The sequence below is a fragment of the Erpetoichthys calabaricus genome, chromosome 3 (genome assembly GCF_900747795.2).
Source record: "Erpetoichthys calabaricus chromosome 3, fErpCal1.3, whole genome shotgun sequence".
Taxonomy (NCBI): Eukaryota; Metazoa; Chordata; class Cladistia; order Polypteriformes; family Polypteridae; genus Erpetoichthys; species Erpetoichthys calabaricus.
The window spans coordinates 1,408,444-1,421,068 of NC_041396.2; the positions used below are offsets into that span (position 1 = coordinate 1,408,444).

At 40.3% G+C, this 12,625-nt stretch overlaps 1 protein-coding gene across 2 annotated transcripts in view; it reads right to left on the reverse strand.

The window, feature by feature from the left end:
* The window catches only part of mocs1 (molybdenum cofactor synthesis 1), a 73,205-nt gene extending 60,830 nt beyond the window's left edge, over positions 1-12,375 (reverse strand). Inside the window, exon 1 of one of the 2 annotated variants that reach the window (XM_028796328.2) lies at positions 12,078-12,374. In XM_028796328.2, coding sequence (XP_028652161.2) covers positions 12,078-12,260 — 183 coding nt within the window. In that variant the 5' untranslated portion in view covers positions 12,261-12,374. Of the gene's footprint in view, positions 1-12,077 lie in introns of both variants that reach the window. The other variant, XM_028796330.2, reaches the window with a different exon arrangement.
* Between the last annotated feature and the right edge of the window lie 250 nt (positions 12,376-12,625).

Genomic DNA, 12,625 nt, shown 5'->3' on the forward strand with positions numbered 1-12,625 from the left:
TAGAGTTTGTTATACATGGGCAATATGCAATTGAAATACAGGAGTAAAATGATTTTTTTTTTATTTGAATGCCTCATAATTCAGAAGGTTTGGTTCCTTCCAGGCAGGCTAAAGAAGAACTTTACCAGAAGGAAAACCTATCAATATCTGAAAGATCTGATGTGGTTTAATGTGGAGATGCAGAGGATCAAAGTCACTCTGAAGCACAATGAAATGCTTTTATATGAAGGTAAAGCAAAATTAAAGGCAGTTTAAAGATTCAGCAATAACCGCAACACAGAGAGACACAGATGCCATGCAACACGTTCACAATGGCTTACGGGTAGTCTGAATCCTGACATCACGGCGCTCTGCCGTTAGTCCAGTTGAAGCCAAGGTCAAATGAACATGGACGCTCCACTGTTGAACCGTAGCGAGACTTCTTTGGGCAGACAGAGTGAAACCTGCTGAAATTCACTGACGAATGTTGGCTCGTGCAGCTCAGAAGGCTGTCTGGGTGCCCATCTTGTGCAAACCTTCCAGTGCCCCATATCATCAAGCACCATGGCGTGTGCAGATCCACAGCAGAAATCCAAATGTGCTACAACAGCAGGCAACATAATCTGTGGGTCTTCCCTGATGAAGGCATTCGCCATGTCAATGTGGGCTTGTTGCTGGTCGACCAGATTGGTTATATTTGTTTGTCACGCTTCCTACCTGTATGTAAACTTTTTGTTGAGCCCTCCTGTTTCACTTCTGTCCTGAGCTGACATCCCTCTGTGAGTTTCAGCACTCACCCTGCCCAAAGAAATCTCACTACGGCGCGATGTTCAACAATGGTGCAATACTGCGCTGTGCACGGTCAAATTACCCATAAGCCATTGCTTCAGCTTTTATTAATTGTGGTTACTGCATCATTTTAAAGTTGCCTTTACTTTTTGATTTACAATTTTCAGCAAGGCAAAAACTGGCAAATACACTACAGTGGGCTAACTGTTTAGATGTTAAAGGCATTGAATGCTAAATAACAATCCCTGAAAACTTCACCCCTCTAGCATTAACACTTCAAAAGGTTGTGACTTATAGGACAAAGTCTTTTGTTAAGTAGCACTCATTGTTTTAGTAAAATTAGGGCCATAACGCCTTTTTAAAGCCACCACATCTCAAACTAATGAAGATACAAGCCTGTGTAAATCAGCAGTGATATTATCACCGACATCAGTCAGTATCAAGCAAATCAAAGACAGTCAGTCGGGAACATTTTCGAAAATCTGCCAATTTGACACGCATTGACTGATATAAGACTGGCGACACAATCCTGCAGTGTGAGTTGTTGCTTGAGCAAAATTTCTAAAATAAAATCGCCCAGTGTAGGCCCGGCCTTAGGGTTCAGTGCTGGGGCCACTGCCCTTTTTAATTTACATAAATAACCCGTACAGGAATATAAAACAACCAGCTGGACAAGTTGGCAGATAATGCAAAGCTGATTGGAAGGGCATGGCTACCACTTGGCTGGGGGTGTTTGGCTGCGCTGTTTCTAAACTGCTGGCACTTTGCATTGGAGCGGCTCAGGTGTCAGCGACAGTCGATACGGGCTTGTCAGTCTTTGCAGCTATCTTAACTGGAAGTGAACTCCATTTTAAATTTGCTCAAACAGACCGAGTAACAGGCCCATCAGAGTAGTAGAATAAAACTCTAGGGAATACAAGAAGCAGAACTCAGTTTTACTAAAGACGCTTTATAAAAACACTGGCCAAACCATTGGCTTAATCAGAAGCCACAAGCTCAGCTCAGGAACTGTGAAATATGAAGCACGAGACACGCCATGATTAACAGACCCTCCATGTTCAGAGGTTTGGCCCTAAACAAGGACTTTGACTTCATTTGGTTTCTCACATGTCATTTACCAGTGGATTTTGTTCTACCAGTTCACACAGCCACTAATCCATCTTATTATATTACTAAAGCCACCAACATCCTTATATATATATATATATATATATATACTAAAGCCACCAACTCCTTATATATATATATATATATATAGGTTATAAAGCCATTTCTAAAGCTTTGGGACTCCAGCGAACCACAGTGAGAGCCATTATCCACAAATGGCAAAAACATGGAACAGTGGTGAACCTTCCCAGGAGTGGCCGGCTGACCAAAATTACCCCAAGAGCACAGAGACGACTCATCCGAGAGGTCACAAAAGACCCCAGGACAATGTCTAAAGAACTGCAGGCCTCACTTGCCTCAATTAAGGTCAGTGTTCACGACTCCACCATAAGAAAGAGACTGGGCAAAAACGGCCTGCATGGCAGATTTCCAAGACGCAAACCACTGTTAAGCAAAAAGAACATTAGGGCTCGTTTCAATTTTGCTAAGAAACATCTCAATGATTGCCAAGACTTTTGGAAAATACGTTGTGGACTGATGAGACAAAAGTTGAACTTTTTGGAAGGCAAATGTCCCGTTACATCTGGCGTAAAAGGAACACAGCATTTCAGAAAAAGAACATCATACCAACAGTAAAATATGGTGGTGGTAGTGTGATGGTCTGGGGTTGTTTTGCTGCTTCAGGACCTGGAAGGCTTGCTGTGATAGATGGAACCATGAATTCTACTGTCTACCAAAAAATCCTGAAGGAGAATGTCCGGCCATCTGTTCGTCAACTCAAGCTGAAGCGATCTTGGGTGCTGCAACAGGACAATGACCCAAAACACACCAGCAAATCCACCTCTGAATGGCTGAAGAAAAACAAAATGAAGACTTTGGAGTGGCCTAGTCAAAGTCCTGACCTGAATCCAATTGAGATGCTATGGCATGACCTTAAAAAGGCGGTTCATGCTAGAAAACCCTCAAATAAAGCTGAATTACAACAATTTTGCAAAGATGAGTGGGCCAAAATTCCTCCATAGCGCTGTAAAAGACTCATTGCAAGTTATCGCAAACGCTTGATTGCAGTTATTGCTGCTAAGGGTGGCCCAACCAGTTATTAGGTTCAGGGGGCAATTACTTTTTCACACAGGGCCATGTAGGTTTGGATATATATATAAAGAGGTGGATCAGGAGGCCATTTAGATTAATAAGCAGGTAAATCCCAGGTAAATTAATGGAAGTGATTATTAAGAAAAAAAAAAGAATTGGAATGTTCTCGTATACTCTGATATGGGGATGGATATTTGAGAAGTAAACCGGAAGACAATGATTATATTTTTATATTATGTACATTAAAGAACCATCAACAACAAATCAAATTACCAATATATTGAACAATTGTTATAAAAGAAAAATTGAATAAATCAGACTCTGCAGCTGCATGATTAAAAGGTAAAGTAATACTTCCGGTTAGCAGAAATATCCCAACGTTGAAAGAAATCTATGTTTTGTACCGAATACTTGTATACAAAATTTGGTTTACCGAAGTCAAAGCGTCCTCAAGTTACACACACAGACATAATTCCAATAATAGTATTTTAGGACTAAGGGAGGTCTAAAACATCGAGATTCATCAAAATCTCGACATGGAATTTTTGGATGATTCCAATACTTTCCCTAGACTTTGTAAATGAGAAATAAGAAAAAAGGATCAGCACATGACAAGAAACGGAGCGTTAGTGAGTGAGCAGTCAGCACGGGTTCAGACTGGGATGTTGTTTTTTTATTAATGCGCTGGAATTCTATAAGGAAGGAAGAAAAGCATACAATCATAGAAGTGCAGATGAGATTATACAATACAATTTATTTTTGTGTAGCCCAAAATAACACAAGAAGTGCTACAATGGGCTTTAACAGGCCCTGCCTCTTGACAGCCCCCCAGCCTTGACTCTCTAAGAAGACAATGAAAAACTCCCAAAAAATAAAACCTTGTAGGGAAAAAATGGAAGAAACCTTAGGAAAGGCAGTTCAAAGAGAGACCCCTTGCCAGGCAGGTTGGGCATGCAGTGGGTGTCAAAAATAAGGGGGGCCAATACAACACAACATACAGAACAGAACAAAAGTCATTCTCAATACAGTATAAAAATAAAAATATTACAAGTATGGAACAGAATTTAACAGAAGATGATATCACATAATATGATTTGGATTTGTTTAGATTATGAATCTTGATTTTCAGAAAGGCTCTTGATAAGGTGCCACCATGAAAGGGTAGCAATCAAATTAAAAGAAGGAGGTGTTCAAGGCGTAATAATATAAAAATTGGCTTAAACACGATAAGCAAAGGGTTATGAAGAGAGGAACTTTAAAGAATGAGGTGATGTTAAAGGTGGTGTCCAGCAGGGGTCAGTGCTGGGGCCGCTGCTCTTTTTTTAATAGACAAATGATCTGGACCAGGGGTTCAAAAGGTTTTATTCTCATGACCATATTTTGTTGTTTTTGTGTTTTTGCAACATGGAATCAAAACCGATCATCTTCTTTCATCCTCCTTGGAAGAATGCCACCAATTGTATACCCTTGTTGGGCCTGGAAAATCAACATTGACCCTCATAAGTTGGGTTTTGGTGGTCCCCTGGAGAACTGCCAACACAGATTGTAGCAGAGCAATGACATTTGCCTAAACAGCTCCCTGTGACCCATCGTAAGTCACTCCACAGTACAAGCGCCACCCATTACCATTAAGGACTGCTGTGAATCACGAATCTCCATGACCAAATCCAAACCACAGGCGACCCAGTTTGCAGTTTAAGAACATGTGATCTGGACAAGAATACAATCAGCAAGCTGGTCAGGTCTGCAGACGACACCATACTAGGAGGACTGGCTGGCACATAATGCAGAATCAGGTAAACTGTTACAGAGGGGCTGGGAGGGCACACAGGCCTGGGCCGTGTAATTTAATGTTCGTATATAAATAAAGACCACCTCAGAAATACCTCACTTAACAAAGTAGACACATTCAGAGAAACTGGCGTCTTCTTACACCGCGCCAACAACGCACGTATACAATGAACAAAAACTAAAATGTATTCCCAATGAAGCAAGCAACGTTAATTTGGGGAAATATGTGGCTAGTGTCGATTGTTTGGGTTTTGGTTTTCTCTCATTTAATAACTGTGTATTTTTTCTATTATGGTCCTGCTTTAATTTTGTGCGGGCGTTTTAATTTTGTCCAATTGATTTGATATTTTAAGATGCTGCTATGTACATGGCACTTTTATTCTCCAGCTTCTACTCTTTAATCTTTAACTTCATTTTGAATGAAATTGCTTTACTCTTTAATAATTCTGACATACTAAACAAATAAAAAATGAATAATTACTACTCCAAATAACGTGGAAACTAACCTTGTCAACTTTTCTATGCTCTGTCAAAGATTGCTGAAAAAACTAAATATCACAAACTGTCATGACACAGTTCACTGTGCGTAATACACCTAAACCATGTGCTGTGTGTTCATTGATTCATTCATTCATTGAATGACGCCACACAACTGTTGGAAGTTAGCTTTGTCATACCGAAAACTTTGCAGCACGAGGATTCATTAAGCGAGGCGTTTACTATATGACACACGCAGGAAGTAAAAATGCTAGATTTGAACACACAGGGAAGTCTTCACTCTCAAGACCCAGACAGAAGCGATCAAGAAGGCTTATAGGATCATGGGTAATACAGCGCCCTGAGGCGTGGAGTCACACAACACACCAGCGCGGCTCCACCTGTATCACCGCATGCAGTTTTTTGCCTCCATATTACAAAAAAGACAAAGCAGCTCAAGAGAAAGTCCAGAGGAGAGCAGCAGGGCTGACTTTGGGCCTGAGAGGTCTGAGCTATGAGGAGAGACACAAGACACAAGATTATTAACTGTAATGATTAGAAGTAGTTACCTCATACATACTAAGGATTGTATTTGTATTAATCATGCTGCAGAGAGCTATATCATTTATTACTTCTATATGATTTGTTTTTTCATATATGTAGAAAAAGAATTAAGCTTGTGCTCAGTTTAAGAGACTAATTTGCATGCTTTGAGAAAATGCTGACCTCTTGATACTAACAGAACACCCTGTGGTATTATAAACCAGTTGTGATTGTTTTCTGAATTCTTGCATAAAACTATAAGAAACATGTCACTTATAAATTAATAAATAAGGATTTATTAATCTAACCAGACAAAATCTAATGAAGACATTAAAGCTATAAGAACGTAATTTCTTTATAATGAATGTACTGAACTATAAGAAACTGCTTTAAACTGGTCTTGTGTGTGTGAGCTCCTTAGGAATGCGAGTGCCCTGACGACTCTTTATTTTGGTAAGAAACTCAGTGCACTCCTGTATGTAATAAATCAGGATGTAACTGTAACTTACAGCAATCTACTGTATGTATGACCTCAAAATGAACTGCCATGTTTTCTCTTTGGCTAATGAATAAGCTAGGTAATAAAAAGAGAGGATTTCTTTCTTTTAGGCAGACTGTCTAATCTGACCAGTCAGTGACACTTAGCTTCTTGGGGTTTGGGTTTCAGTCTCTTTGACTCACCAAGAAAAAGAAATTACTTTTTGCTCTAAATTGGTTTTGTCTTCCGTTGTTTTTGACTTCAGCGTCCACAAGTTTAAGCAAACAGAGATTGTAGACAACTTGAGTGAAGCGTTTAAAATTATCAAAAGGACGAGTCCAGTAGGTCCCAGTTGTTACTTTAAAATAAATAAATAATGTTGTACTCCCTGCTCCGTGTTCCAGTCAGTGCTCACTATCATCAGTTTAGTAGATTTCAACATTTTTTTTTTTTTAAATATGGAGCCAAAGTTGGACGCATTTCAAGGTAGAAAAGTTCTTATCTGCTGCTCCTATGCACGATATTAATTTTTTTCCACCTACTCACAGAAAACTGTAGAGATTAAGACACTTAGGGAGCTTCAAATGACCAGTTACACTACAAATGTAATTTTCCAGATACGCTCTTTTCCCAATATGCAAAACAGTTATTTTGTTCAAAGAATCCCACCCAACTTTCCACATCTCACAACCCTACCTGTGCCTGAGGATATACTGCTTAGTCCTGATGAAAACTCAAGAGTACGATTTAAAAATATGTGACAAATGAACCCTTCCCTTCAATGATCCTTGGGGACAAGTCAAAGGGACTTTTCAATTAGTATCTCAGAAAAAGAGTGGAACTCAGCCATAACATCGAATACAGTCCGGCTCTATATGAGCCAAGCATCCCATAACTTAACTTAAGGTCTTTCATTGGTCACATTTATCTCGTTTAAAATGGTCTATAAAGGTACCCTGGGCAAGAGGCGCCACCTCATGCCAGCATCACTAAGCCAGATGTCTTGGGAATACACTAAATTAACACCATTTAAGACAAAAAAGTTTCCATAATTCTCAGGCAGTCTTGGCATTACAATCATCTCTAATCAAGTAACGGTAATTGTCTGGTGTACAATACAGTGTGGAGGGATAAATACAATACAATTTATTTGTTGTGTACAGTAATCCCTCGCTACTTCGCGGTTCATTTTTTGCGGATTTTACATGTAAGCATATCTAAATATATAACGCGGATTTTTCACTGCTTCGCGGGTTTCTGCGGACAATGGGTCTTTTTACTTCTGGTATTTGCTTCCTCAGTTGGTTTGCCCAGTTGATTTCATACAAGAGATGCTATTGGCGGATGACTGAGAAGCTACCCAATCAGAGCATGCAGTTAAGTTCCTGTGTGCTGCTGATTGGCTCAGCGACGGAGTGCTGCATTCACCAGGAAGTCTCATCTCACTCATTCAGCATTAACGTGCTCTTGCTACTGCATTCAGGGGATTATCACCTTCATCATCATCATTTTTACTGCGCAGCATATTCATCACCATCATCACATCATATATAGCTACGTGTACTTCGCTATACAGTAAGTGTAAAGTTATCTACCGATTTCATATTGCTTAGCAGTTGTCCCTGTTATTAATAGAGTAAAGGGTGGGTTGTAAACAATACAGGGAGGGTTTAAAAACGTCCAAATACACGTTAAATAATTAAATAAATATAGTGTCCCTACTTCGCGGAAATTCAGTTATCGCGGTCAGCCTTGGAACCTATCTCCCGCAATAAGTGAGGGATTACTGTAGCCCAAAATCACACAAGAAGTGCCACAATGGGCTGTAACAGGCCCGGACTCTTGACAGCCTACCAGCCTTGAATCTCTAAGACAAGAAAAGAACCTTGAAGGGAAAAAATGGAAGAAACCCCAGGAAAGGCAGTTCAAAGAGAGACCCCATTCCAGGTGGTCTGGGCGTGCAGTGGGTGTCAAAAAAAAAAAAAGGGGGGGGGGGGGGGTCAATACAACACAATAGACAGAACAGAACACAAGTCATCCTCAGTACAATACAATAGTGCAGTAGGAATATTACAAGTACAGAGCAGAATTCAACGTTAGATGATCTTCTTCTATAATACGTTACTGTGGCTGTCTGTTTGCCTGTCCAGGATTTTAAATCACCATTAGCTCAACTGACCTGAAATTTGGTACACAAATACTATGTGACATCTGCTATCCGCTTTCAAGGTGATGATTGACCACCAAGGTTATTCCTCTTTTTATTTTAAATTTTATTTGATTGTCAAATCAACTCTCCACAGCGGGCAGCCAGGCAGTGCATGCGTATGGGCGCCGTTCTCATTCCTACCACCTTCGCGGTCACTTCCCCTACCACTTCATATCTTAAATCATTCTTGAAACAGATTGAAGACTTAAATGCCAGCTTAAGTGAAAAATTAAGGAAAACGTACAAAGTAATATCAACACAAACACTGGCTTAATCAGTTTTAACGCAAAAAGATGGCTGACGAAAGAAGAGAAGAAGCAGGCCACTAGAGTGGAGAAAAGATCTGCTCAGGAAACAACAAGCACATCAACCTCTGAGCAAAAGAATGATAAACGTACAGAGAAAGAGAGAGGAGGAAAACTAGGAATGTCAAGTCAAGTGTGTTCACTGCACGTTATCGTTGTAGTGCACCGTTACTGGTATCACGTAATACAAATTGGATAAATCATAACAATAAGAAATCTGACAAACAAGAGGAGGCCATTCAGTCCATCAAGCCCACCGGTTTAGCTAAGATCTAAGCTGTCCCAACTCGAGGAGAATAACCTGCAGTATGGCACACTACTGGCAAAGAAATCCAACCCACCTTTTATAACTGAGTGGGTGAGCGACATTGTGTATTATCTACAATTAGAGAAAAATCAAATTCTCTGTTTAGACCAATTCAGACGAGATTAGTGTCACACCAAGAGGTGGAATTGCAGTCCCATCCCAATCACTCAAATAACTGAAATTGTACAGAGACATCTGAGCGAGTTTTACTCAATACAGTTTTACAGACTTTTTAAACAAAATGGCAAAAGGCTCTGTGATCTTTACTGAGACGTCCATTAAAAGTTAGACATGAGCAATTCTGATGGGACTAGAATTATCGCGGTCTTCCAGTAATAATAATTACTCCTGGTGTAAAACTAATCCCATCCGAATGAAGACATGGCCAAAACATTTGAAAGCAGGGCAAGAATTCACCAATATTACTTTAGAATAAGCGTGCCAGGCCTGAAATGGACTCTTTTATGCTATTAATTGTTCTGTGACATTTAAAAAGTTAAGATTTTTTTTTGTACAATTTTCTCTTTTTGAAAACTTTTTTTGCTCTTTGTATTTTTAGTTATCCTCTGTTTTTCACAGGATTGATTCTGAAGTTAATGTTTGTATCGGTCATGCTATTATTATTGGCTTGATTAAGTAGCATGCCATTGTCCTTTTTGATTTGATAAACTTCATTAATAATAAGTTTTATTTATGTAGCGCCTTTCATTCACTCAAGGACACTTTACAATTCAATAAACACATTAACAAGACAATAGAAATTACATACAAGAAAATGAATAATAGTCATTGAAGAGACGTGTTTTAACAGGATTTTGAAATAAGGAATAGATTTTTCCTCGTGAAGGCAGATTTCAGATTTTAGGGGCTATCACATTGAAAGCTCTGAAAGAAAAAAATCCCCCCCCCCCCCCCCAGTCTTATCACATGACCTTGGAGGTCACAGCGCAGAGTCAGCCATCGTACAGCACCACTGGAGTAATTTGTAATTTTCACATTACGGGTCCAAAGGAGTAAGTAGGACCCCTTCTGACAGTAACGGGAGTTGAACCGTCTCTGCTTTTTGACAGTAAAAGTACAAAAAAACGACATTCTGTAACAAGAGCACAGGAACACGACTGGAAACTTAAGGGAAGATTTGGCATAAATGTTTGGAAGTTTTGCTTCATTCAAAGAACGACAGACACGTGTGATAAAGAGCAAATAGTGTGGTGGGAAGTAGCACTTTAGGGATTTCAACTTGGGGTTACTTTGGACAATCTCAGTGATGGTAGCGCTGGTTGGGTTGAATGGCCTGACCTTGTCACAATTTTCCTAACACTCTACAGGGTGATTCAAAATGATTTACTTCACTTGTAAATTGTTACAGAACAATGCAGTAAATTGTAAATGGTTTAGGTGAGCATACAGGTTTATTATGTAATTTTACAAGTGCTCAATATGACCCCTCCAGCTGTATGGATAACATCAATGGTCAAATTCATCCCGTACTCTATTGACGTGTCGGGTGTCACTGTACTCCTAATTCTTTCAATGTGATTTTGGAGATCATCCAGTGTTGTTGGGAGTGGTGACAGTCATCGGCAATCCTCCGAATACCTGTCCCAAATTATTTAACAACTGTTTTCCTATCGAGTGGACAATATTTAGGAGCGGGAGCAATAAGGTTAGTTATAACCAGCTTACTTATTTAAAAATATCGGTTGCATCATGACATCTGACAAGATAATAATGATGATGTACTTCTGGCTGTATGACATGAAGTCGAAGCATGTGATGTTGTTTGAGGGTCTGACCAGCTGGGACACCATAGTGAATTATAATAACTACTTTTACCACTAAGAGACGTTGCAGCTGTTGTGCTGGAATTAATACAAAATATTGGAACTACATCTTATTGTCTTGCAATAAATATTTTTTCGCGGCTTTCAGTGTAGTATTGTCCACTCCATAGGAAAACAGTTGTTAAATAATTTGGGACCGGTATTCGGAGGATTGCCCAGTCAGACACTCTATGACCCCCTCTTTAAATTAGTATGTGATTGGTTCCTAGGTGTCTCAGGATTATAAAAAATATGGCACTCTGAAATCGGAGGAATCTTTTTGAATCACCCTGTAATATTAATGAACCTCGTTATTTAATTCCTACAGCTTGCTGGTCAACTCATTAGCCACACAAGACTTTGCTGACGGCAGATTCAAAAAGTTTTGTTGACTTCAGAAGCTTAACGATTTAAGACTTTCACTTTTTGTTTGTTTCAAATATTTTATAGAAACAGATTTTGTATGATGGGCAAAGGAGTGCAGATGAAATCATCTCAGCTTGTTTGGACTGTTGGAATTATTTATTGGAAAAGTGAAACAAGAATTCTTAACTTAAAAAAAGGAAAGTCAATTCAATGAAGGCAAACAAAGGCCGTGTGTTCAATAAGACCGCAAGACCAAAGAAGAAGGCGCCTCTGCGGACATCGAGGATCTTAATATGACGTCCCCTGCTTTAACATGTCTTGACTCTCTTTGTCTAAATTGAAGACTTTGCGTGTCCTTTTTGTCGCGCCACTCTGTACCGTTTCATGCCCTCCGAGTGTTTTTTTTTTTGCAAACTTGCATTCTCTGTTTGAAATGGGGGGGCTCTCCCTCGTGGTCGAACTTCTTCTAATAAAAGGGCCAGTGACTTCAGCTATAACGAAGTGACAGTGCCCGCTCTTGTTCTGTTAAATTCATGCCCTTTAGCACCACTGCCGCCTCACGCATTCTCATGGCGCATGTCAAACTCCTGTTCTTTCATGACAGTTCGTTTTGCGCTCCTTTACCTGCACCACTCCAAGTTCACCTTCTGTCCTGGAGCTAAGATGCGCGTTTACTTCAGCGAGTCACCACCAGCACGTATCTAAAGGGCTCTACTGCATACATATTTTAGTTGCTGACTAGCGAACACATGCGCCCCTAAAGTACCTGCACCTGCTCAGCTCACTAACGTAGTTTTATACGTCAACGTACCTGCACCGCGGTGATCTTCTCTGTGATGCCCGCCTCTTTTCGCTCTTTCAAGTTCTTCTCATGTCGTGGAGCTCCAGAAAATGTACTCTGTCCCCGACACTTCCTCCCCAGAACTTGCAGGCCCCCCGTCAGCCCCCGCCGAAGCCTTGAGACGTTGCACGCTTTTACGGCCCGTAAAACCATCGCCCTCGGTGGCCCACAAACACCACGCAACGAAACGATTCACAATATGCATCGAAACTCCCCACAAGAGTTTATACGGGATGAGAGAGAGAGCAGCCGCGTCCTGCGCCTCCTACACGAGCCAATGACGGAGAGGCTTGTGGGTGGGTGGGGCGAATCCAGCCAATGGCTGCGTTTCGGAGTAGCTGCACGGAATTATGGATCTCGTAGTTTTGCAAGCGTTTCCGCAGATTTTTGTAAAAGGTAAAATGTGGGAAAAGTCAGTTAGTCATTTTCTAACCCGCTTAATAATAATTCTTTGAATTTATATAGCGCTTTTCTCATTACTCAAAGCGCTCAGCAATTGCAGGTTAAGGGCCTTGCTG